The 27,321-nt window shown below is 42.9% G+C and overlaps 2 protein-coding genes and 1 long non-coding RNA gene across 4 annotated transcripts in view; 2 read left to right on the plus strand and 1 right to left on the minus strand.

Annotated features, from left to right (window-relative positions):
• ncapd3 (non-SMC condensin II complex, subunit D3) overlaps window positions 1–9,741 on the minus strand; it is a 96,587-nt gene extending 86,846 nt beyond the window's left edge. Inside the window, exon 1 of the mRNA XM_061836461.1 lies at window positions 9,712–9,741. Coding sequence (XP_061692445.1) covers window positions 9,712–9,726 — 15 coding nt within the window. The 5' untranslated portion in view covers window positions 9,727–9,741. The remainder of the gene's footprint in view (window positions 1–9,711) is intronic.
• Window positions 8,798–27,321, plus strand: part of hells (helicase, lymphoid specific) — a 55,248-nt gene continuing 36,724 nt past the window's right edge. Inside the window, exons 1-10 of one of the 2 annotated variants that reach the window (XM_061836470.1) lie at window positions 8,798–9,132; window positions 9,765–9,862; window positions 10,073–10,191; window positions 19,174–19,296; window positions 19,412–19,453; window positions 19,536–19,563; window positions 19,654–19,712; window positions 19,787–19,828; window positions 19,934–20,161; window positions 20,750–20,932. In XM_061836470.1, the coding sequence (XP_061692454.1) occupies window positions 9,125–9,132; window positions 9,765–9,862; window positions 10,073–10,191; window positions 19,174–19,296; window positions 19,412–19,453; window positions 19,536–19,563; window positions 19,654–19,712; window positions 19,787–19,828; window positions 19,934–20,161; window positions 20,750–20,932 (930 nt within the window). In that variant the 5' untranslated portion in view covers window positions 8,798–9,124. Of the gene's footprint in view, window positions 9,133–9,530; window positions 9,863–10,072; window positions 10,192–19,173; window positions 19,297–19,411; window positions 19,454–19,535; window positions 19,564–19,653; window positions 19,713–19,786; window positions 19,829–19,933; window positions 20,162–20,749; window positions 20,933–27,321 lie in introns of those variants that run through there. The other variant, XM_061836468.1, reaches the window with a different exon arrangement.
• On the plus strand, window positions 13,919–15,245 carry LOC133509462 (uncharacterized). The gene is made up of 3 exons (XR_009797349.1): window positions 13,919–13,986; window positions 14,875–14,936; window positions 15,179–15,245. It is a non-coding gene; the product is annotated as an uncharacterized LOC133509462 (long non-coding RNA).

A 27,321-nucleotide genomic window follows, 5' to 3' on the forward strand; every position in this document is an offset into this window, starting at 1 on the left:
GAGTCGGCTGTGGCTTGGTCGCTGGCAAAACGTGGGCGGATGTCGGCTGTGGCTCAGCCGTCGGTTGAGCGGGATGCCGCTGTGGCTTTGTCGCCTTGGTCGGAAGACACCAGGTGGCACCCTGCTTGGGCGTCTCCTCTGGCCGCCACGCAGAGGACCCGGATAGATGGCCAAGCGGGTTCCCAGTAAAGGATTAGAGGAAGAAGATTTGGGCTCACAGGGCAAAGGCATTCGGAACCTGGATGCGCGGAAACACGCAATGAAGTCATGGAGACTCATTACCGGGAGAGAGAATTCGCCTTCGTCATCTGAGTCAGAATCAGGCAGCCGGTCATATAAATTCAGGTCTTCCTCATAGTCCGAAAAATCTGAGTCCAAAAATATATACCGTGGAGAGCGAGTCAGAGTCGGGACGTAATCGTGGTACACGTACGGTGCGGGAGCCAAGATAGAAAAGATGACATAACGGAGCCCACCAAGATAGGAGATGGTTGATCCTCAGGCAGGCGGCATCCCCGTCAACGTGCACCGCGACGCCGCGTCTTCCCTGCTTTGTCCTGTTCTGGCCAGTCGTTTTGTCAGGGCCCAACGGTGCGCGGACCCAAATGCAGGATTCCATGGCGAGGACATGGTGATCAGTGGGTTTTATTCTTAGTAGCACAAAGCACACTTACAGACTCAGGGCACAACGAACATAACGAACTGGCGAATATCAGTGAACAAAACTCCAACTTAAATTCAGCATCTAATTATAGTCCCAATACAAAACAGCTGTGAGCGGTGGCAGGTGTCACCGACAAGGGCAGTGGTCCACCCTGACTCATGACAGTTGCCTTCATCATAAGGCTTAAATAGGCCTTTTGTTCTTTTGCTGGCTTCCGGTCATCTTTTGAATAGATATTAAAGTTCTGCTACTAGTCTACAAATCACAAAATAATTTACAGTGCCTTGTGAAAGTATTCGGCCCCTTGAACTTTTCAACCTTTCGGCACATTTCAGGCTTCAAATATAAATATATAAAATGTTCATATTTTTTTCAATAATCTACAACAAGTGGGACACAATCATGAAGTGAAACGAAATTTATTGGATATTTTATACTTTTTTAACAAATGAAAAACTGAAAAGTAATATAAGTGGAATAAGTAAGATAGCAATATTATTCTGCCCCTTTACTCTCAGTACAGCAAACTCACTCCAGAAGTTCAGTGAGGATCTCTGAATGATCCAATGTTGAGTGATGATGATAAATAGGATTGACCTGTGTGTAATCAAGTCTCCGTATAAATGCACCTTCTCTGTGACAGTCTCAAGGTTCTGTTTAAAGTGCAGAGAGCATCATTAAGACCAAGGAACATACCAGGCAGGTTAGAGATACTGTTGTGGAGAAGTTTAAAGCCAGATTTGGATACAAAAAGATTTCCCAAGGTTTAAACATCTCAAGGAGCACTGTGCAAGCAATCATATTGAAATGGAAGGAGTATCAGACCACTGCAAATCTACCAAGACTCGGCTGTCCCTCTAAACTTTCACCTCGAACAAGGAGAAGACTGATCAGAGATGCAGCCAAGAGGCACGTAATCACTCTGGATGAACTGCAGAGATCTACAGCAGAGGTTGGAGAGTCTGTCCATAGGACAAAAATCAATCATACACTGCACAAATCTGGCCCTTATGGAAGAGTGGCAAGAAGAAATATGTTTGGGGAAAAAGCAACACACCTCATCACCCTGAAGACACCATCCCCACTGTCAAAAATGATGGTGACAGCCGCATGGTTTGGGCCTGCATTTCTTTAGCAGGGACAGGGAAGATGGTTGAAATTGATGGGAAGATCAATGGAGCCAAATACAGGACCATTCTGCAAGAAAACCTGTTGGAGTCTGCAAAAGACCTGAGACTGCGACAAAAATGTATCTTCCAACAGGAAAATAATCCAAAACATAAAGCCAAATCTACAATGGAATGGTTCACAAATATCCAAGTGTTAGAATGGACAAGTCAAAGTCCAGACCTGAATCCAATCGAGAATCTGTGGGCAGAGCTGAAGCCTGCTGTTCACAAACGCTCTCCATCCAACTTCACTGAGCTCGAGCTGTTTTGCAAGGAAAAATGGGCAAGAATTTCAGTCTCTCGATGTTCAAAACTGACAGAAACATACCCCGAGCCACTTTCAGATGTAACTGCAGCAAAAGGTGGCGCTACAAAGTATTAATGCAAGGGGACCAAATGCCCCACTTTTCAGGTTTTTATTTGTTAAAAAAGTTTTAAATACTCAATAAATTTTGTTCCACTTCACGATTGTGTCCCACTTGTTAATTATTGACAAAAAAATTAAATTTTATATCTTTATGTTTGAAGCCTGAAATGTGATTAAAGGTTGAAAAGTTCAAGGGGGCCGAATACTTTCATTACTTACTTATACTTTTAGGTCCTGAACACATGAAAGAAATACTAATGGAAGACAAACCCAGTAGAGCTCTGAGATCGACTGACGCAGGTCAAATAGTGGAGGACAAAGTCCAAAGCAAACATGGTGAAGCAGCTTTTAGCTATTGTGGTACACACAAATGGAATAAGTTGTCATGGTCCGGCTGGTCCAGCCCTGGCTGTGTGGTTCCCCGCACAGCTGCTCTGATTAGGAGTCGCACACCTGCGCCTCATCGGCAGTGATTACCCCGGTGAATATATAGAACCCAGGGGACGACTGGTCTTTGCCAGATCGTCGGTGTACCGACCTCCGCCTGTCCTCGGACCGACCCCGTAAGCTTGACGTCTTTGATACTCCCGCCTTCTCTCTTCTCCCATGTACTGACCCCTGTCTGCCTGCGGACCTGCTCTCTACGCCCGATGTCCTGACTACCGCTGCTCAACTTGACCATCTGCCTTATCCCTGACTTTGAACCGAATAAACACTTTTCCCGAACTACCTTTGCATCTCCGGAGTCCTGCATTTGGGTCCTCCCTCCGTCTTGATGGGTCATGGCATAAGTTGTCAACAGAGGTGAGGTCAGCCCCAAGTGTGAATGTTTTTAAATCCAGGTTGAAAACTTTTCTTTTTTCTCATGCTTTTTAGAGTATATCCACTTTTTAATCATATGACTGTACGCTTGACTGTATTTATATATTATATAAATTATTATATTATATATAATTTCTTTTTTTTTAAATATATATTGTGTTTGTCATTTTTATTTTTTTTATCCCATTTTAAATGTTTTATCTCTTTGTTTTCAAAACCTTTTAATCATTAAAGCACATTGAGTTAACTCATGGATGGAGTTACTTCGTGCATGAAATGTGGTGTACAAATAAATTTGCTTTTCTGGCTCAAGCCAGATTTGTTTTCATTTTTTTTGGGGGGGGGGGGGGTTCAGTACGGCCCTTTCAACATTTTGGATTGCAAACCCCTGGCCAAGATGGATGTTAGCAGACGCAGAAGGATGGTCAACCTCTGAGCTCACTGGATGCAAATGTCCTTTTTTTATTTAATCTTATACTTTAAAATACGCGACAACAGCAATGCATGTAGTGCTTCAGGGAACACTTTGAGTAAATTTGAACCTCAATAATCGATCATTAATGGAATGAGGAAGCATTGGGTCTTTTTGTCACGGTTGCTTTGTCACATTTCCTTTGTTGTGATGCCGACCGCGCTAAGGAATAAAAATGAGGATTCGTGGGCAGATTGGGTTGGAAATGATGAAAGAGACACATCTCACGTCCTCCTCGCAAGCAAAAGTACCTCTTGTCTTCCTTCTATGAGAAATTGTACTTTAAATGTCCTGGGTTGCGTGCGCCTGAGTCCAAGCAGGTTGGAACAGCTGGCGGAAGGTGTCTGATGTATCTTATGAGACAGAAGAGTGTCCGCTAGGATGAAGGGCAAAGTTTATCAAACAGTGGTGAGGCCGCCCATGATGTATGGATTAGAGACGGCGGCACTGAAGAGACAACAGGAAGCAGAACTGGAGGTGGCAGAAATGAAGATGTTGAGGTTCTCGCTGGTTGGATAGGATTAGAAATGAGGTAATTAGAGGGACAGCCAACATTGGATGTTTTAGAGACAAGGTTTGAGAGACCAGACTTCAATCGTTTTGACATGTCCGAAGGCGAGAGAGTGAGTATATTGGTAGAAGGGTGCTGAGGATGGAGCTGCCGGGCAAAAGAGTGAGAGGAAGATCAAACAAAACGTTGATGGATGTTGTGAGGGAAGACATGAGGACAGTGGGTGTTAGAATTCTCATGGCCCTGCCGGTCTTTGTCCTGACTGTGCCGGTCCCCGATGTGCTCGGCTGTACGCGATTGAGTTCACCATCCGAGCGGCAGAAAGCCTGTGGAACTCCTCGATGTGTTCTTTCAGGGGCTATCCCCCAGGATTCAAGACCGCCTCACCACAGTGAAACTGCCCACGAACCTGGACTCGCTTATCGCCCTCTCCCTGAGCATCGACCAGAGGCTCGCGATAGAGGGATGGATCGACGCACTACAGGGGGACGCCCAACGAAACCTCGTACAACAGACCGCGCTCCAACCAGGTGGGCCACCTCATGTCTTGCTGCCCTGTCAAGCCCGCACAACCCGCACACAGGGTGTCCACGCTGGTGAGTTTAAACTACACCGCTGTCGGACCGACTGAGTCCCTGCTTCGGGATATGCAAAGCGCAGATGTACGTTCATGTTAGGTTACGGCTTTCATCGACTCCGGATCAGATGCGAACCTCCTTAAGCCGCAAGTAGTCGACTTAATGGGGTTGGAAATATTTAAGACACGGTGTCATGCATGCTTACATGGCGAACGGCATGTTTTTGTGCCGAATAACCCACCACACTCAGACAATGGACATGACATTCCCTGACGCACACACCGAACACCTGAGTTTCCACGTCTTCGACTCCCAGAATAGTGACATCCTTCTGAGGAGCCCCTTGCTCAAGCAGCATAACGCCGTCATTGACTGGCCTTGTGGCCAAATCAAATCATGGGCCTCAGAATCTGGCGTGGCGTGGCGTGCCTCGCACCCCGTGAGAAAGGTGACCCGCAGTACTGCAGGACTCGTAACCGGAGCCAGATTTGTCGCTAGTGCCTCCCTGCTCTTCCAATTTGAAAGAAGGGTTCTCTGAAGCAAAGCCTGAGTCTCTCCCGCCTCATGGGCCGTATGACTGTGCCATTGAATTACTGCCTGGCCCCTCACCCTCGTGTGGGAGACTCTTTTCTCTTACAGGCCCGGACCACCAAGCCATGAGAGACTATGTGGAGGAGTCGCTGGTGGCAGGCCTTATCCGACCTTTGTCTTCACCCGCTGGCGCTGGTTTCTTCTTTTTTGAAAAGAAGGACACAACCCTGCGCCCCTGCATCGACTACCGGGCCCTGAATAACATCACAGTTAAGAACAGGTATCCCCTTTCCCTAATCTCCACAGCCTTCAAACTGCTGCGAGGGGCTCGAATTTTCACCAAATTGAACTTTTGGAACACATGCCACCTGGTGCGTATTTGGGAGGTGGACGAGTGGAAAACCACCTTGAACATGGCCACGGGCCACTACGAATACCTAGTGATGCCGTTTGGGCTCAAAAATGCGCCTGCGGTATTCCAGAATTTCATAAACGATGTCCTGCGTGAAATGCTTAAGAAACATCTTTTTGTCCATCTCCACAACATTCTGATTTATTCTCCAGACGAGGACGTCAGGCGCGTCAGGGCTGTGGTGCAGCAACTGCTGCGGCACAACCTATATGTCAAACCAGAAAAATGTGAATTTCACCAGCTCTCCGTCGCGTTCCTGGGTTTCAATCTTACGGAGGGGGAAATCCACATGGATCCCAGCAAGATCGAATCCGTCCTTCCATGGCCCACCCCCACGAACATCAAAGAGGTTCAGAGATTTATTGGATTCACTAACTTTTATCGTAAATTTATGAGAAACTTCAATGGAGGAATGGAAACACTGGCTGGAGGGGTCTCAGATTCCTGGTACTGACAGACCACAAGAACCTTGAGTACATCAAGACTGGCAAAAGACTAAATAAATGCTCGACAAGCCAGGTGGGCACTCTTCTTCACTCGTTTCTGGTTCACGATGTCCTACCGACCACGGACCAAGAACGGAAAGCCCGATGCCCTTTCACGAGTATACGAGGGGGAACAAGCTGAAGCCAGGCACGCCCCGATTCTCCCGGAATCCTGCATTGTCTCGATCGTCTCGTGGGAGATTGAGACCGAAGTGAAGGAGGCACTGAAGGACTCTCCCAGCCCGGCCAGATGCCCCGCCAACAGATTGTAGTGCCCCCACTGAGGGGGAAGAAGAAGTTGTGTGAGCCTGACTATCATAGGATGCTGTCAGGTTTAAAAAGGCTGACTCTCTATTAAAAAAAGGCGAACAGACAAAGCTTCAAGTTTTACTTGCTGCAAGGGGAGCGACAGGGCCTCTCCCTGCTTCAAACCAACTCCAACTCATGTCCCCTTGCAGCTTCTTTTTGTTCACATAAATCACATGATGAGTGTATGTGTGTGGCTGATTGACTACATCTGTCTGATTGATGACATCTATTTTCAAGACAATACGTTCAAAGGTTGAAGGTGGTGATGTGTAACCAACTACAGTATGTACAAAATGAGAACATATGAATGATTACTTAAAGAGATGTGATATAACAGGACACGTCACTGACCATATCCCTGACGAAGCTGTCCCTGACTAACCAAAAGGCTGCGTAAACCTGACAAAAAACAGTAACTCAGTTCTTGATTGTTTCACTGCTAATATATATATAATATTTTCATGAATTTGTGGAATTCCTCTATCAGGGGCCATAATTTGAGGGTTTTCCAAGATTTGATATATTTTTTAGAATTTTGTACACAGGTATATTGTGTTTGATTTGAAGTTTACCATATAAGAATCAATAGGTATTTTATAGTGTGTTTTTATATTCTGAAGAACCAGTCCAGGCCAACTAGTCATAGAATGTGTACTTCATCCTTGGAATCCATGAAAGAACAGACGTTGGTGCTTTGTGTGGAGGTTGTAACTTCAGAGCACAGTTATGCCTGCCAGCCTGATACCCAGAAATGGAAGTACCATGATACACCCTCGTTGAGCAAGAGGAGATGCAGACTAATTGTCACGACCCATCGGAACGGGAGTAGGACCCAAATGCAAGGCTCGGAAGATGCAAGGTAGTTCAGGGAGAAACGTTTATTATTCCGTGGTCGGGGATCGGGGAGGCAGTCAGGTGCAGCAGCGGGAGTTGGGACGTCGGGAGAAGAGAGCAGGTGAGCGGGCAGGCAGGAGTCGGTACACGGGAGATCGATCAAGGAAGGCAGAAGTGTCAAGGGAGTCAGGCTTACAGGGTCGGTCGGAGAACAGGCGGAGGTCGGTACACGGGTTGACGATCAGGGATGCGGAAGTACTCGAATGGGGCATGAAGCTCAACGATCTGGCGCGGACTAGTCGTCATCGGGGTCATATAAATACGCAGGATAATCAACCTGCATGAGGTGCAGGTGTGCGCCTCCCAATCAGCGCAACCGGGCGGACACCCGCACAGCCCGGGCTGGAGCGGCAGGATCATGACACTGATCTCCACAAAACAAAGTGTCCGCAGAAGCAGGCCAAGCTCTGCATTGGCAAGATCTTACATGAACTGGAAGAGCAGAAGAAACTGTTTGATGATAATAATAATCATGTTGCTACTGCTCGTTTACATGATCTAATATTGCATGTGTATCTTAACTGTAAGTGTTTCTAGTTATAAATGTGTAGTAACGTTTGTATATTTTACGTCTACAAATGGATGATATCATTGAAGTACTCAATGCTGGAAATTTTAAATTGTTGAATAATAGTATTCGGAATTGTTTGTTACAAGTTAATTACATTACATTTACATTACATACGTTACATTTTTATGTTCACTTTCAGATATCTTATACCACTGAACAAAAATACTACAATAAAAGTTTCCTGTTGTATTTTACTATTATAAAATAATAAAAGTGAAAGAAAGTCATACGTTATGATGAAAGGGATAATGGCTGTAACGTTTAGTAGGCCGATTTGGATAAATAAAACTAACGTAAATGCCCCAGATGACTTATAATGATTTATAAATTTGAGAGCGATACTATGGAATTTATTGATAACATTTCCGAGATTTTTCATCCTCTTGTACAAAAAGTGTCCGAAAAATTCCTTGTCATTTGTGGAATATATCGATTGAAATGCCTGCTGGACGAAGACGAGAGGTAGGCGTTTCAGTTGACATATTAAGGTCTGTACCTCCTATTACACATGTTTGTCAATGTATCATCTCTAAACCTTCCTGGTCATGGTGAAAATGTTTAGATTATATTCATGTCTCTAGGGATCCAAAACATTCCAAGTATTTAGATTTATCGCATCGTTTTCCATAACAATATGAATATGTTTACCACATTTACGTAAAATGGTCGGGACAACCAGTGACGTCACTACGATTTCGGTTTAGTCCATTTGCACAATTTGAGGGGTGAGGTACCAAAGGATTTTCTGAGTTATCCAAAATATATTAGATGAAATTTATGTTTTATATAACTCAAAAAACATGTTATTTCACACTCATTACTCCTTAGCATTAATAGCTAAATACAATTATGTTTACATCTTTACGTAAACCCTACATATTTATCAGTGTGTTCGTCCTGCATTGGCGCGAAAGAAAAGGAAAGCAGGCCTTTCCACCAGTCATGCTTGAATCAAGCTAATCACATTTGTTAGCAGAAAATAACGGAAGTCCGAGTTTTTCTTTCAAAATAAATGTTTAAATCATGACTGACATGATGTAACCTTTTACTTACAAATACCAACCGAAGCTTCACGAGATTGAATTGACAAGGCTGAAGCTCAGCAGTCCCAAAGAGCAAGATTTTAGTGGTTTTAGTCCTGTTCAACTTGATGTCCGTTTCAATTGCGACGAAATAGTTGTTTGTATCCTGTATTTCAAATCACTTGTACTTGTGACTATAAAATTACTCAAGTAAGAACTAACTTTTTTTTTTTTTTTATAAATGTCGAGCCTATATTTCGAACTTTAATATTTACGTGCTTTCTCTCGATGAGGTGTTGCTTCTACGCTTGGAAATAATGAACTGGTAGGTTGCATCAGTTCCATTTTTTTTAAAACCATGTGTAGACATTGGTATTATGTGGCGGTTGAGAAGAACAAGATAGATTTATTTTAAGTACTTGGCGTAACGTGAAGATTTGATTTTCCCAAACACGTGGCAAATGATTTACATTCCCTCGATATTTACCCACATTTGTAACTTATCGTGCAAAGGAGATGCGGCGATGATTCCGGCATCAACAGCACACTAGAAGTCGATTGTAGAGAGTAGATTTTTTTAAAATTGATTTTTTTATTTATTATTATATTTTTTAGTATATAAAGATTCGTAGATATTACCACCGGAAAGATTAGGCGGCGCACTAGTTTCCGGTTTCAAATACTAGTTATTCCATTTTTTTCAAAGTTTATCCTCACTCAAAAGTAATGAGTTTTCTGACGATTTTTTCTTGTCTGTATTATTGATATTCGTATGGCGTCTATGTGAATGAATCTACGATGATGTACTGTATTATCGCTGTGAAAGACCAATTGCTATCTTACGTTGATAATAACCCTAAATATAGTAATGGTCACCGTTTTGAAGACCAGTTGGGACAATTACCTTTTTGTGTTTCATTGTTTCTCCCTCTCACACCTTTTTTACATGCTGCTCAGCATGAGACAAGAATTTCGAAGCGTTTCCCCTCAATGCCCCACACCTGATGAGTCTGAGGTGCCGCTGGGGACAGCCATGGAGACAGGAGCTACTCAGGGTGATTTAAGGAAATTACCTTAACCCAAACAGGAAACGAAAAGTGCCCCTGAAACAGCTATTGTTGCCAACTGATTTTTAGAACATTAATTGGCTGTTATTGTCTTGAAAAAATAAAGTCTCATTGTGGTTACTCTTAATGTCGCATAATCTGTATGGTGGAATAATATTTTCACACACTATTTACATTTGAATATAATTTTTTTTCTAGGTAATGGTATAAAAACTGAGAATATGTCATCGGAAGTAATTGTCACCAAAGAAATGGAGGAAGAAGAGCAGCTTCTGAGGGTGGAAGGAGAAAAGAAGGAGAAGGAAATGATAGTGAAGGTTTGTTGCTAATCAATCCAACCAGTCACTGACAAATGTTGATCTGTAACATAATGTTTAAAGGGTGTATTTAAATCCCCTCCTCAAGCAGTCAGCCTATCATGGTGGACGGGTTTGTGTGTCCTGATGATACTAGGAGCCAAGTTGTCTGGAGATTCACACCCCTGGTAGGGTCACCCATGGCAAAAAGGTCGAGGTGAGGGACTAGCCAAAGTATAACTCCAAAGCTCCTATGACAAGTACAAATTTTGAATCTCGGTTTTCCTTGCCCGCATGGGACCCGCTTCCTATGGGCTCAGCGCCTGTGAGGTAGGGGTCAGATACGATGTGAGCTAGATGGTGGCCAAAGGCGGTCCGATACCCGGCTACAGAAACTAGCTCTACGGACATGGAATGTCACCTCTTTGGCAGGGAAGGAGCCTGAGCGTGAGGTTGAGAAGTTCCGACTAGATATAGTCGGACTAGCCTCTATGTACGCCTTGGGCTCCTGTACCAGTCCTGTTGAGAGGGGTTGGTGGACACCAACAGTGAGGGATGCTGTCAAGCTGAAGAAGGAGTCCTATCGATCATTTCTGGCCTGTGGGACTCCCAAGGCAGCTGATAGATACTGGCTGGCTAAGCGGAATGCAGCTTCGTCAGTCACTGAGGCAAAAACCTGGACGTTGGAGCAGTTCGGTGAGGCCATGGAGAACGACTTCAAGATGGCTTAGAGGAAATTCTAGTTGACCATCCACCGTCTCAGGAGGGGGAAGCATTGCACTGTCAACACTGTGTATAGTGGGGATGGGGAACTGCTGACCTCAAGTTGGGATGTTGTGTGTTGGTGGGGAGAATACTTTGAAGACCTCCTCAATTCCACCAACACGCCTTCCTGTGAGGAAGCTGAGTCTGGGTTCTCAGAGGCGGGCTCTTCTATCTCTGGGGTTGAGCTCTCGAGGTGGTTAAAAAACTCCCCAGTGGCAGGGCCCCGGGGATGAATGAGATTCGCTCAGAGTTCCTAAAGGCTCTGGATGTCGTGGGGCTGTCCTTGTTTACATATTGCGTGGACATTGGGGACAGTGCCTCTGGATTGGCGGACTGCTGTGGCGGTCCCCCCTTTTACCAGAGTGTTACAACTATTGGGGGATCACACTCCTCAGCCTCCCCGATAAGATCAATTCAGGGGTGCTGTAGAGGAGGGTCCATTGGGAAGTCGAATCTCAGATTCAGGAGGAGCAATGTGGTTTTCATCCTGGCCGTGGAACAGTGGACCAACTCTACACCCTCTGCAGGATCCTCGAGAGTGCGTGGGAGTTTGCCCAACCAGTCTACATGTTTTGTGGACTTGGAGAAGGAATACAACAGTGTCCCTCAGGGAGCCCTGTCGGGAGGGTTCTTCGGGAGTATGGAGTACCGAGCCCCCTGAGACGAGCTGTTTGGTCCCTGTATGACCGTTGTCAGAGTTTGGTCCGCATTCCCGGAAATAAGTCAGACCCGTTTCCGGTGAGAGTTGGACTCCGCCAAGGATGCCCCTTGTCACTAATTTTGTTCATAACTGTTATGGACAAAATCTCTAGGCACAGTCAAGGTGTAGAGGATGTATGGTTTGGTCAGCATTGCATCTCTGCTCTTTGCAGATGATGTGGTTCATGAAGCCGTGATCTCCAACGCTCACTGGAGCGGTTCGCAGCAGAGTGTGAACTGGCTGGGATGAGAATCAGGACTGCCAAATCTGAGACCACGGTTCTCAATTGGAAAAGGGTTGGGTGCCCTCTCCAGGTCGGGGAAGAGCTCCTGCCTCAAGTGGAGGAGTTCACGTATCTTGGGGTCTTGTCCACTAATGAATGAAGAATGGAGCGGTGGATCGTTGCAGCGTTCGCAATGATGCAGACTTTGTATCGATCCGTTGTGGTGAAGAGTGAGCTCAGTCGGATGGGGAAGCTCTCAATTTACCAGTTGATATAGTTTCCTACCTTCACCTATGGGCACAAGATGTGGGTCATGACCGAAAGAACAAGATCCCAGTTACAAGCGGCTGAAATGAGTTTACTTTGTAGGGTGTCCAGGCTCTTCCTTAGTGATAGAGTAAGAAGCTCGGTCATCAGGGAGGGGCCTAGTGTCGATGAGGTGGCTGGGCCATCTGATCCGGATGCCTCCCTGATGAGGTGTTCCGGGCATGTCCCACCGGAAAGATACCACGGGGACAACCCAGGACACGCTGCAGAGACTGTCTCGGGTGGCCTGGGAAAGCCGCGGGATCCCTTGGGAAGAGCTGGGCAGTAGTGGCTGGGGAAAGGGAAGTCTGGGTATCCCTACTGAAGCTACTTACCCCGCAATCTGACCCATAGAAGCGCTACAAAAATGGATGGATGGGACATTTATTTATTTATACATTTATTTATTTTTTTGTATTTGTATTGTCTAGTCTCTGGCTGTGAATTAAAACAATCTTGTCTGCTTATTTATGAAATAACCCTGAACTGGTTGCCAGCCAATCGCAGGGCACATGGCGCCAGACAACAGTCGCACTCACAATCACTCCTAATTGCAATTTGGAGTCTCCAATTAATGCATGTTTTTGGGATGTGGGAGGAAACCGGGAGACCGGAGGAAAGATTGAAACTTGTAACATGGCCAAGACCAAAAAGCTGTCTAAAGACAGCAGAGACAAAATTGTACAACTCCACACGGCTGGAAAGGGCTACGGAAAAATTGCCAAGCAGCTTGGTGAAAAAAGGTGCACTTTTGGAGCAATCATAAGAAAATGGAAGAAGCTAAACATAACTGTCAATCTCAATGGGAGTGGAGCCCCATGCAAGATATCACCTCATGGGGTCTCAATGATCCTTAGAAAGGTGAGGAATCAGCCCAGGACTACACGACAGGACTTGGTCAATGACATGAAAAGAGCTGGGACCACCGTTTCCAAGGTGACTGTTGGTAATACACTAAGACGTCATGGTTTGAAATCATGCATGGCACGGAAGGTTCCCCTCCTTAAACCAGCACATGTCAAGGCCTGTCTTAAATTTGCCAATGACCATTTGGATGATACAGAGGAGTCATGGGAGAAAGTTTTGTGGTCAAATGAGACCAAAATGGAATTTATTGGTCATAATTCCATTAACCATGTTTGGAGGAAGACAAAAGATGAGTTCCATCCCAAGAACACCATCCCTACTGTGAAGCATGAATTCCACATAGTGATGGAGCTATTCAGATTGTTTTCAATACAAATACCAATATTTTAAAAAATGACCCCTGGTTTTACACAAACTCGCATTTATAATCTATGATTGGAAAAAAATAGTGATTGTGATCGGCTCCTCGTACACGGAAGCACGTTGCGGCCACACGAACTTCGATAAACCTCTCTGTGACAAACCTTTTTTTTTTTAAAATATGCATATTTCTCAAATGAGTCCAATGCGTATTTAAAAAAAAGTTTTTTTTTTTTTTAAAATGCATTGTTCTCAAATTAGCCTACTTGGCATTATACTTCTTGGGAATTTGAGATTTAGAATAATAATAAAATAATGAGAATAATTCCTATCTGAAATGAAGTGATTATTACACAGGCGTGTGTGTATTTTTGTTGGGCACCATCCATCATGTTTTAATTGCCGAAATCCATTGATATTTTCTGGTCTTTTCAGCTCGTATTCTATAGAATGATGTCTTTGAATAACTGTCTTGTCTGTTTTACCAACTGACAGCACAACAAGTCTCGGGCATTGTGAACATTCTGCTCCAGTTCAATGTCCCCCACACTGTCGAGCAGCTCTTTTTGACTGGCAATCTTGCGCTGTGAAAATGGTAACGTCACGTGCACGAGCTCAGTATTTGATTAGTCTATCATACAAATGTAGATAAAATTTCAGAAAAAAATGTTTTAAAAATTCTTCCAACAGAAATGAAATAAATTAGCGTCAAAGTCAGTCTCAAGATTTTGTTCGAAATGTCTCTTAGATTCGGCAAGTTCCAGTTCTCTCTGGAATGTGACGTCAAGTCACAACAATATTTAGCCAGAAAGTGAAAAAGCTAGCAACGATAATGAGGAAGCGTGTTGGATACAGCTGTTCTGCGTCAAATACCGATGAAGTCACCTGACATGAATGGCCGAAAGATGAACAGATAGGCAGGTTATGGACTAGGTTTGTGAAGACAAAGCGGGCGCATTGGACTTACTAATCAAAAGTCGACAGTAATATGTTCCAAGCATTTCACGGAGGACTGCTTTGAAAACCCGGTGCAGCGTTCACTTGGCTTCGGTAGCAAGTAAGTACATACGTGTTCAATTGTTTAGTATTGACAAGTATCTACCTCGTTTTAAATCTAACTCCGATACAGATATATATGTCAGCTAATCCGTATCCATGTGATGTTTAGGAGGTGGCGGAATTTGTACACTGTATAAAGTTAGTGTACTGTTGACGCACTGTATGAAGTTAGTGTACTGTTGACGCTGAGGTCTTCCTCAAATTTGACTAGGGCAATGTGTGCTCTCAAATGTTTGGTGCATTATTTAAAATCCGGGCTTCATGCATATAAATAACGTGGAGAATTTGCTATAAACAATGGACATTACTCTGATCTAACAAAATATTACAAATTAAAAATATGAATGACATTTTTCTCATCTTGCTGAAGGCCAAAGTTACTACCTTGTGGCTGTCTTAACTATCCACTTGTGCCTTTCACCAGACAAAGAGAATTGTAACCCCAAATGGAAAAGACGAGCTTATGAAAAATGAGAAAGCTTAAGAGTAAGTTTAATCATCCATCATGTTACAGTTTTCTTGTACATGTAGTCCTCAGATCTGTGAGTCATGCGGTCAGATAAATTTTAGAAATCTGAATTTGAATTGATTTCAGTGCCTCATATGATTGGTGGTGTGGTATGGTTTCCAAATCCATGTTAAAAAAATACTATACTTATAGGATGAAGGATTTAACCAAGGCAGCAGTATCTGCATATGTATGAAGTAATGTAATTTCCATGTTTCAGGGTATGTGGAACGCCTGTTGGAAGCGCTCCGGACCTTCTATCTGGATGCATACCTAACGACTTCCTCTGCTGACGCCCAAGCACCACCACCTCTCAGCAGCCAGTACACAAAACCAAACAAAGACTTTGCTATTCTGTATCATTTTTCAAGATTTTGAAATCAGAGCTGTTGAAATGATATGTTGTGAAAATAAAAAAAAATTACGAATTTGAAGAAGCCGATTTAAAAACTGTGTCCGGTTTGTTAAACGGTAACAAAATTGTATCCTGATGGAACTTCAGCGGCAGAAGTTTTATGTTACATAATTCTGACGCACGTTCAATAGTCATTTTCCTCAACTTGTGTGAACCTCTGTAAATATGACCTCCATAGTGAAAGCAAGGTGAGGTGGCATACTCTGAATTTGAACTCTCTAGCTCCTAATGACATTTTATGGAATGAAACTATCATATTGAGCATGTGCATATACAAATGTTTGTTGAATGATGGTTTCACCTTCAGTAGTTTGTAAAAAAAAAAAAAAAAAAAAAAAAACTTTTTCAGTGCTGTGATACTTACAGATGATATCAGAAATTCTTCAACCATTTCGCTTACTCTAATTAGTCAACATGAAAGGCAAATTTTGCACCAGAACAGCAAAAGATATTTTTGAGTCGAAACTGTCACATAATGACAGGAATGTCCATCAATTATTAGTCAAGGATCAACACCCACACTTTAGTTTTCATGCAAAGAAAAGGGTAATGTTCATCAGCTGGGCATAAATCCTGTGAACATGGCATCATCTTCAAGTCATGGGGGTGGACATTCTCATCGATGATGATGGTATAACAACCCTGTTGCTCTAGCCAAGTGGTCCCCAACACCACCTCACCAACTGTCTGTACGCCACGTGGCGATTTCTTTGATGTCCTTCTCCTGTGAAGGTGTTTCTGCTATAATAGTATTGAAAGACATGCCAGGGTGTCTCCAATACAAATGGGTTTAGGCAGAATGGGTGAAAGCCTTCGTGGTTAACAATGCAAACCAATGGAGTTCCATACAACTTCCAGGTGGTTTCTGTAATTTCCTTACTGCAGCGGCATTCTCTCTGGGAAGGCATTGGCTGGCAGTTTCCACACATACCCCTGGGTAAAAAATATAATCAGTTAAAATAATGATTTTTGGTTTGTTTTAAGCACAAAGTTGTATTTCATTATCTTTTGCTCGCCAAGATAAGGCTGCAATTATGCCGCTGTGTCGTAAAGCCTTATCATTTATTAATTCATTATCTTCTGACTAAAGAGTGAAAACATGACATGCTTGAATGTATGCAAAGCTACCTTAACAACAATTAAGTAATGGATGATGTTAAATGTATAAGTTCCCCCTTATGTCTTTCTAATACAGATTACAAATTACATATTTCTATGTATATGGCTATTAGCTACAACTACTGATCATTTAGTTCAAATAATGATTATCACTGGCAAAATGTAAGTGTACTGTACTGTCCAACTCAGAGCGTACTATAGATCTGATCTTTCAACGCAGAACGATACCGAAGGTTTCAATTTTTGTTTTACGCTGACTCAGTTGCTAGTACAACAACAACAAACGACTGACTGTTGTGCGCAAGCAGCATCAGACGATTAAACGTGTTTGAATTAGATTATTTTGTCAACACAGTGTACGCAGATTTCTTGAGGCACCTACCAGTCTATGTTTTGGGTGCAAAATTCCACGTCAACTTGGTCAGGTCTCGCCGAATTCTGTACTTGCGTTGTGTTCATCAACTCCGGTTCGAACATATATGGTTGAATTAGACCAGTTTTTCGAACATGGTAATCATTACAAAATTCCTCCTCTTCAGTTCCTATCTCTTCCACAGAGCATTCCATAAAAACTTCATCACTGCTATCTCCTCAAGATCCCACTCGCAGCGTGTATGATTGTCTTTGTAGGAACCCACTGTGTTTAGGGGGGGTTGTCTTAGTGTGATGTCACTTGGAAGCAGCTACAACAGAGGGTTTTGAGTTCCAATGAAAATGTGCACTTTGGTGCTAATTTATTTCTTTTCTGTTGTGTTGAGAATTTTAAAAATATTTATTTTATGAAATTTTAGCATTTGTATGATAGACAAATAAAATACATTTCCTCTGGATTCGTACTTTAAGGGGTTGACAATGGGCCTTTCCGACTGGCGATCTTCAGATTTCCCCCCCCCCCAGCAACAGTTGCCATCCCCCACAATCTTTCAAAATGGCGAGTGAACAATACATGTTTGAACTGGATTCTCTATCACAAATTCATTGCGGTATGTTTTTTTGCCAAATGCTCAAGACTTGTCCAAGATGATTCTACAGAGAGGTCTCAAATATTTAACGTAACGATATGATCATGGAATTAAGATTTTGGACGGAGCAGAAGGGAACGTGAGTTACAGCTAAATGTTGGCATTAGATGCTAAAAAGGTTGGGGCCTCACAAACTTCATGTTGAAATCCAACAGGATAAAATTGTGGAATCGTACTGCACATGTAAAGCAGGGTGAGTAATTTTTACTTTGAAAGATCACAAGTAAAGTTGTTTTTTTTATAAGTGAGTAGGTGTATTCATTTGACTTGGCTCGTAATGTAACCCAGTGCCCCGTCTTAAAAGTCTGATGCGATACAAATATGTAAATAAACATTTCTCTTGCATTACATTGCGCATATACGTATCACAAACCCGACTCGGTGGGATAAAACATTACACGTCATTCAGCAAGTCAGTGATACACTAAAAAAGTGAAAGTTCTCCCTCTTACCTTCGAACATATAGCCTTGTGTTTTTTGATATTTTTCACACTGAGTTGTACGTGAGGTCTTCCGCAAGCTTTAATCCTTCGGAGACACTTTGCCAACTGTGTTTTAGGCTTTGGAAAATTAATCAACCGGGCCCCTTGTAACCTAGCAAGATATCTTTCGTGAGAATTGCATGCTCCCCAAACGCATCTGAGGACCATTTTCTTCCAAATATTAACTTTTCAAAATGCACGCTACTGACAAACAGTGTTGTTTGTCGGACATGGCTGCGGGAGGGGCGGGACAAGCCAGGGGTTAAGACAATGCGGCTATCTGATTGGCTGTTATTGTACGAGTGATTGACATGTCGGGAAGGTCCATGGTCTACAGTCCTTGGCCATTCAGGATGCAGAACACGATATACGATTTCCCTTAGCAAATTAGAATATGGAGCACAATGTGTAATCATATACTATTAAAAAAAAGCATGCTACATTGTAAATAATTACACACACAAAAAAAATCTGTGTAATAGCCAGGCTGCGTAAAGTGAACCACATTATTGCGAGAGAACCGTGTGTGTGCGTGTCCAAAAACCTGTACGTATGCTATGTACAAAAACCGTGCATTTCTGTACTCAAATCAACTGTAGAGTTGTAACCAAAATCCTTTTACCCTTCAGTGATGCTTAATTTCAAATAAAGTTCGAGTCTTCATATTTACAAAAAAAAACCATGCACTAAATGTGTGCAAAACTGATACATACCCCAAGCGACTTGCAGCTATAATTGCAGCAAAAGGTGGTGCTACAAAGTATTAAGGCAAGGGGGGGCAAATAATATTTTACACCCAGCTTTTCAGGTTTTTATTTGTTAAAAAAACTTAAACAACTTCTTGATTGTGTCCCATTTGTTGATTCTTGCACCCCCCCAAAAAAAAATATATATATATATCTTTGTTTGAAACCTGAAATGTTGAAAGGTTCAAGGGGGGCAAATAGTTTTTACAAGGCACTGTATATACACAATTTTGTTTGCTGAGTTGTGTACGTGTAGTTGGAAGTATGTGGCCATGTCACACTCTGCGACATAAATTGCCAAGTGTATGATGGTGCATTGCAGTGGCAATACGTATACAATACAATCAATTTTGTCATTGGTCCTCGGTTTGTGTGTGAGGGGATATGGTCTCCTTTAACAAAGCAGCTTTGTCACATTTTGTAATCACCAGGCTCGACAGTCGTTGGAGAGAGAGACTCATGAAATGCGGTTCAAAAGACTACAACATTTGCTTAAGAAGAGTAATATATACTCCAAATTTCTGCTGACTAAAATGGAGCAACAACAGAATGAGGTAAAGTATCTCTCACGGGAGCTGTTGTCGTGTTAGGAAAGTATATATTTTTAACAGTCTTCAGAATGATTGTTCCTTAAAAGTTGGCCTTCCATGTGTTTTTCTGCTCACTTAGGAGAAAGTCAGGAAGGAAAAGCTTGAAAAGAAGGCCAAGAAAGTGAGAAGATATTTTTCTTAAACATGAATACATTATTCTCACAGGCGTAGTAATTGTATGTCTCTCTGTGTTTTATGTGCAGACTACAAACTGCACTGAGCCTGGAAAAGGTAGACGCTTGTGTAACAGAATAAGAAAACTGCAAATGTTATTTATTTCTGTTCAGTTAATTTATTTTTTACTGGTTCCTTGCAAACTAGATAAAAAGAAGAGACAAAGGGAGGATGACTACAAAATTGCTGATATCATGTCCAAAGAAGTATTGCCTCATTTGTCTTTTTATTTTATTTTGATTTTCCTTGCTTTATGCATTCAGTTTGATCTTTCCTACAGGAAATCATATCACGGGCTAAGAAAGTAAAAGTGGAGGAAGCGGTAAACTGTCTTGCTTTTTTAATTTAGACCACAACATTTAAAGATGAAGTCAGTTAATTTAATTTTAAACTAGTTTATGAATGCATGTTCTACCCTCCAAATTAGGAACCTTCCCCTGCCCAGAAGAAACTTGATGCCAAGGATATCGAGAACATGAGTGATTCCAATGAAGAACTCAAGAATCGTTTGGCTGAGACAGTGCGAGACAATGTCAAACATCTCCTTGACCCTGACAGAAAAGTGAAGGGAGAGCCAGTTCCTGCTCAACAGCCACAACTTTTCACTGGTGGGGTCATGAGGTGGTACCAGATCGAGGGTGTTGAATGGCTTCGAGTGAGTGGATTTAGAAATCCTAAATGGCATCTTAATTCTAAAGTAACATTTTGATGTTGCACTCCTCTCATTTGGTACCTGTTTTCAGTACATCTTATCAAATCAAAATCTTTTATAATCATGACATGAATGCAGTATTTTTTTTCATTTTTTTTTTTTTTTTTAGAAAATGGAGTGGAGGACTTTCTATAGTAGTACCCTTTGCATAAGCTGCCTCCAAATCTTTTTAGCAAAAAAATTCATCTAACCATCCATTAGCTGAGCCGCTTATCTTCATTTTTGAAAATGAAGCATATGTTTCCACATAGCATTTGGTCGCACCCTCATGGGATATACATAACAAAGGTTTTTAACTGTCCACTGAAAATTTTGGCACATTTTTTTACTATGGGACATGCACAGCACAGTCAAGTTGGGATTTCGGTGTGTGGGTAAAAAACATTCCTTGCATACGAGTAAAAGTTAATCCTAGACGTAATACACATACAAACCGGCTACTCTTGTTGTATTTTCATGTGAAAAATGTGACTTATTTCACACTGAAATTTACACCAATCCCAAAATCCTTATTTTTTATTTTTCTGACAGATGTTGTGGGAAAATGGCATCAATGGGATCCTGGCTGATGAGATGGGACTGGGTAAGACAATCCAGTGCATTGCACATATTGCCATGATGATTGAAAAGAAGGTCATGGGCCCATTCTTGGTGGTGGCGCCACTCTCCACTTTGCCCAACTGGATCAATGAATTCAAGCGCTTTACACCAGAGGTAAGAGAGTGGGAAAGGTCGACATTACCAGTTCTCTTACTGTTAAGCATTGTGTCATTTCTTGGGAAGAAAAAAATTGTATGGAATTTAATAGAGCTAAAGTTTGTTGGTTGTTGGAGTTTCAAACTACACTCGTTGGACTGTCATGCAAGAAAAGTAACCATTTCATAATAAAATGGAAAAACATTTCGGCGCTAATGACTCCAACTCAGTTTGACATGGATTACAATCGCTCACTAATTACAATCAACGTTCTCCCTGGTAAGAAATGAGCGAGCGAGCAGACGAACAAAATAGCTTTTACTCCAGATTCAAAATACACTTCCACACTATGCACCCACCAAGCCGCATCACCTTCCATTCCACTGTTTAACATCCATGAAAGGGACGTTAGACAGATCTTCAAACAACAAAAGATCAACAAAGCGCTGAGCCCAGATCTTTTCCCCGCCCTGCCTCAAAATCTCTGCAGACCATCTTGCTCCAAGGCTCTTCAACAGGTCTCTACAACTGTGTGAAATACCAACCTGCTTCAAACGTTCCACCATTATACCAGTCCCCCAAAAAGCAGCAGTCTCAGGTGTCAATAACTACAGGCCTATTGCCTTGACATCTGTGGTCATGAAGTACCGTATTTTCACGGGTATAAGGCGTACTTAAATGTCTCGGATTTTCTCCAAAACGGACAGGCCTTATAATGTGGGGTGCCTTATACGTGACCCGTTGTCCAAAATTTGTAACTGACTGGAAGCATTTCCTGCTGACACGCTAGTTATATAACAGAAAAGCGGACGTGTGAGAGGACAGCATGTTGAAGTTACAGGAGAAAGTCTGGGCGTGGAGAGCATGCTAAGGGCATGTCCCCCCTGAAGGTACATAATGCTATGTGTTTTGTGCTAAACAACATAGCTTTGGCTAAGGTCCCCCAAAAATGGTACCAATAAAGTGGTATGGTTACAAAGAACAAACAACCACCGTGAATAAACAAGCGCAGCCAATGAACTCGGAGCTTGCTGCTATACTGGGAGCCTACAAGGTGAGGTGGCCCAACTTGGAAGAAAAATACAAGCAATGGATTAATTAACAAAGAAGAAACTCGCCATTTAAAAAAAAAACAAGGAACCAACTTAATTTGCTGGACATTGACGTGAACAGGGTAAGCAGTGTGAAGTTGCGAGTGGCGTGGGATATACCATATACACAGTGAGGTTGGTTGTACTTTATTAACGTATTTAATAATGTAGCTATTCTATATAGCGACACTATCTTAAAGCATACGGTAGCATACATGCACGCTATTTAAAAAGGCACCCGGAGGAAAACTCGAGTTCGGTTGTACTTTAATGAAGTATTTAACATTGTAATCAGTGAACTTGGTTGTAATTTACAAAAGTATTTGCATTCACGTGCATTCACGCTACCGTATGGTTGCGATTATCTTCTCTGTACAGCTATATAGTGTATAGCTACATAGTTAAATACTTAAAGTACAACTGAACTCACGATTTACAATGTTAAATATGTCAGTAAAGTACGTACCACTGAACTCTATTTCCTATCTGGTACTTTTTTAAATCACGTGCATGGATGCTCCCGTATGCTTTAAGCCAACGTTGCTATATAGCTGTGTCCTTTGCGGTGCGAAACCTGTATGTAAATAACGTTTGAAGTGCATGTTTTGTGTCAATTATTTCTTCGCTCATTGTTTTGTTGTCTGCTGGTTGTGCCGTTCTGTTTGGTGTGGTGTAAAGATTTTGGTTTGATGTGAAACCGTGGGTGAAGATGGTGCATTGACTCATGACTCCTTCCACCGCTATTAGTGGGGGGGAAAAGTTTAAGGCTGTTCTTCTGCTTGCAAAAATAAGGGTGCAATTGTGCCTCACTGTCTCACGAGCACCACCATGCCTGCGCCTAATAATACGGTGCACCTTGTGCGTACGTTAAATACTGGAATTGCACCTGCATCTGAGACTGCTCCCTGAACGTGCTGGACCACCTCAAGAGCTCACAGGTCCCCAGCTGGACCCACTGCAGTTTGCCTACCAAGCTAACAGGCCCGCGGATGATGCCGTCAGCATGGGTCTGCACTTAATCCTTGTAGATCTTGACAGCGAGGGTATCTTTGCGAGGATCCTGTTCGTGGACTTCAGCTCTACGTTTAACACCATCATCCCTGAACTCCATTCCTCCAAAGTTCTCCAACTTAGCGTCTTGCCTGCAATCTCTCGGTGGTTCTCCAACTTTCTGACGGACAGGACACAGCAGGTGAGGCTGGAGACACCACCTCATCCACGCGCACTATAAGCACCCAGGCACCCCAAGGTTGTGTCCTCTCCCCTCTGCTCTTCTTGCTCCACACAAACGACTGCACCTCGTGGCATCCGACTGTCAAACTCCTGAAGTTCGCAGATGACACCACAGTCATCGGCCTCATCAAAGTCGTCGACAAGTCTGCGTATCCACAGAAAGTGGTGAGACTGCAGTTTTTGTCTGGTCAGCACAACCTGGCGTTAAACATTCTAATGACTGTAGAGATGATTATAAACAGCAAAGCACAGGCTGTCACAAGAGCTGCTGAGACAGTTCTACACAGTGGTCACCCAATCAGTACTGTGTACCACTGCCACAAAAAAGGACAAACTCTGACTGCAACTGACAATCAAAACCGCTGAACTGATTGTCGGACCACTCGACCCACTATTGAGGACTTGCACGCAACACGAACTAGGTCCAGAGCGGAAGGATCCTTTCAGATCTGCCGCATCCTGGCCACCAGCTCTTCCAGCGCCCTCCGTTGGGAAAGCGCTACAGATCAATGCAAGTCAAAACTCATATCCTGCCGGTCCAACCAATATTAGTATTAGTAACATATTTTGTAGACTATAGCAATATGTCACTTTAAACTGCTCCCTTTGCACACTTGTCATTGCAGTGGTCTATAATGGGAATCACGAACAGGTAAAGGCAGTCTGTACAAGCTTAACACAATGTGGGACGTTGACACAGTTATACCTTACGTGTTCTAAATGAAGATTTTACATCATGCATGACTCAATAATTCCTATAAACAGAAATGTCTCTTCTTCATTGTTCTTGTTGCTTTGTTGTTCTTTGTTCTGAATATCGTGCCAGGGCAGCACCAACTGGTGGAGAAAAATCCCTTGCGTGTTTTTACACACTTGGCCAATAAAGCTGATTCTGATTCTGATAATACCACTTTTTGAGCCATGCAAAATACCATTTGTAACTTCTAAACATTAATTAAATCAGTAATGTTGCATTGCATTTTAACTCACTTGAAGAAAAAATTATATATTTAAATTCCGTTTTAGGGCAGCCTTCAATGTTCTAGGTTCCTTTCAGATATTGCAATATTTGTGCTTTATGGCTGCATTTCAAATGTTAGATAAATTGGTTGCGCTTTTCGGTTGGAAGAAAATTTGAACCTTTTTTTTCATTGTGATAGCCTTCAAATCTAAAATTCCAAATTACTGAAGAATCTGCCTCATTGGCTCCTCTGTTCACTGTCCTGTTGTAAATGTACCATATTTTCTGGACAGCGCGCACCTTTTAATAGGCCTTGCCAAGTCAGTGTAGCACCCCCCCCCCCACACACACACACACATGAGCCACGCCGAACCATACCTCACGGATGTACTGTCACAGTATCTACTCGTACGTTTTAAAAATTAGCTTTTTGCACAGACTTTGTAAATGTTAATATACATACCTAGTTTCCAAACAGTGATTGTAACACAGCAGTAAACACACCAGGAAACCGGATCCAGCGTCAGAAGAAAAAGAGGAATGCACAGAGCCTACAACTGAGTGTAGGGACTTTGAATGTTGGGACTATGACAGGAAAAGCTCAGGAGTTGGTTGACATGATGATTAGGAGAAAGGTTGATATTCTGTGCATCCAAGAGAGCAGGTGGAAAGGTAGTAAGGCTAGAAGTTTGGGAGCAGGGTTTAAATTATTCTACCACGGTGTAGATGGGAAGAGAAATGGAGTAGGGGTTATTTTAAAGGAAGAGCTGGCTAAGAATGTCTTGGAGGTGAAAAGAGTATCAGATCGAGGGATGACACTAAAATTTGACATTGAGAGTGTGATGTATAATGTGGTTAGCAGCTATGCCCCACAGGTAGGATGTGACCTAGAGTTGAAAGAGAAATTCTGGAAGGAACTAGATGAAGTAGTTCTGAGCATCCCAGACAGCGAGAGAGTTGTGATTAGTGCAGATTGTAATGGACATATTGGTAAAGGAAACAGGGGCGATGAAGAAGTGATGGGTAAGTACGGCATCCAGGAAAGGAACTTTGAGGGACAGATGGTGGTGGACTTTGCAAAAAGGATGGAGATGGCTGTCGTGAATACTTATTTCCAGAAGAGGTTGGGAACATATAGTGACCTACAAGAGCGGAGGTAGAACCACGCAGGTAATTATTTTGTGCAGACGATGTAATCTGAAGGAGGTTACTGACTGTAAAGTAGTGGTAGAGGTAGAGCAAGGAACCATGTGGTGGAAGCTGAGAAAGGAAGAATGTTGTGCGGCCTTCCGGAAAGAGGTGAGACAGGCTCTCGATGGACAACCGAAGCTCCCGGAAGACTGGACGACGACAGCCAAGGTGATCAGAGAGACAGGCAGGAGAGTACTTGGTGTGTCATCTGGTAGGAAAGGGGAGAAGGAGACTTGGTGGTGGAACCCCAAATTACAGGGAGTCATACAAGGAAAGAGATTAGCGAAGAAGAAGTGGGATACTGAGAGGACTGAGGAGAGGCGAAAGGAGTACATCGACATGCGACAGGGCAAAGGTAGAGGTGGCAACGGCTAAACAAGAGGCATATGAAGACATGTACACCAGGTTGGACACGAAAGAAGGAGAAAAGGATCTCTACAAGTTGGCCAGACAGAGGTATAGAGATGGGAAGGATGTGCAGCAGGTTAGCGTGATTAAGGATAGTGATGGAAATGTGTTGACTGGTGCCAGTAGTGTGCTAAATAGATGGAAAGAATACTTTAAGAAGTTGATGAATGAAGAAAATGAGAGAGAAGGAAGAGTTGAAGAGGCAAGAGTGAAGGACCAGGAAGTGGAAATGATTACTAAGGGGGAAGTCAGAAAGGCACTACAAAGGATGAAAAATGGAAAGGCAGTTGGTCCTGATGACATACCGGTAGAGGTATGGAAGGAATTTGGAGAGATGGCTGTGGAGTTTTTGACCAACTTATTCAACAGAATACTATCGGGCGAAAAGATGCCTGAAGAATGGAGGAAAAGTGTTCTAGTTCCCATTTTTAAGAACAAAGGGGATGTTCAGAGCTGTGGAAACGAAAGAGGAATAAAGCTGATGAGCCACACAATGAAGTTATGGGAAACAGTAGTGGAGGCTAGACTCAGGACAGAAGTATCTGCGAGCAACAGTATGGTTTCATGCCTAGAAAGAGTACCACAGATACATTATTTGCCTTGAGGATGCTCGTGGAAAAGTACAGAGAAGGTCAGAAGGAGCTACATTGTATCTTTGTGGATCTAGAAAAAGCCTATGACAGAGTACCAAGAGAGGAACTGTGGTACTGCATGCGTAAGTCTGGTGTGGCAGAGAAGTATGTTAAAATAGTACAGGACATGTATGATGGCAGCAGAACAATGGTGAGGTGTGCCTTAGGTGTGACAGAGGAATTTAAGGTGGAGGTGGGACTGCATCAGGGATCAGCTCTGAGCCCCTTCCTGATTGCAGTGGTAATGGATAGGCTGACAGATGAGGTTAGACTGGAATGCCCTTGGACCATGATGTTCGCAGATGATATTGTGATATGCTGTGAAAGCAGGGAGCATGCAGAGGAACAATTAGAAAGATGGAGACATGCACTGGAAAGGAGAGGAATAAAGATTAGCCGAAGTAAAACAGAATATATGTGCGTGAATGAGAAAAGTAGAGGGGGAAGAGTGAGGCTACAGGGAGAAGAGATAGCGAGGGTGGACGACTTCAAATATTTAGGGTCAACAATCCAGAGCAATGGTGAGTGTGGTAAGGAAGTGAAGAAACGGGTCCAGGCAGGTTGGAACAGCTGGCGAAAGGTGTCTGGTGTGTGATGTGACAGAGTCTCTGCTCGGTTGAAGGGCAAAGTTTACAAAACAGTGGTGAGGCCGGCCATGATGTACGGATTAGAGACGGTGGCACTGAAGAAACAACAGGAAGCAGAACTGGAGGTGGCAGAAATGAAAATGTTGAGGTTCTCGCTCGGAGTGACCAGGTTGGATAGGATTAGAAATGAGCTCATTAGAGGGACAGCCAAAGTTGGATGTTTTGGAGACAAGATTCGAGAGAGTAGACTTCGATGGTTTGGACATGTTCAGAGGTGAGAGAGTGAGTATATTGGTAGAAGGAT

Source organism: Syngnathoides biaculeatus, chromosome 12 (genome assembly GCF_019802595.1).
Source record: "Syngnathoides biaculeatus isolate LvHL_M chromosome 12, ASM1980259v1, whole genome shotgun sequence".
Classification (NCBI taxonomy): Eukaryota; Metazoa; Chordata; class Actinopteri; order Syngnathiformes; family Syngnathidae; genus Syngnathoides; species Syngnathoides biaculeatus.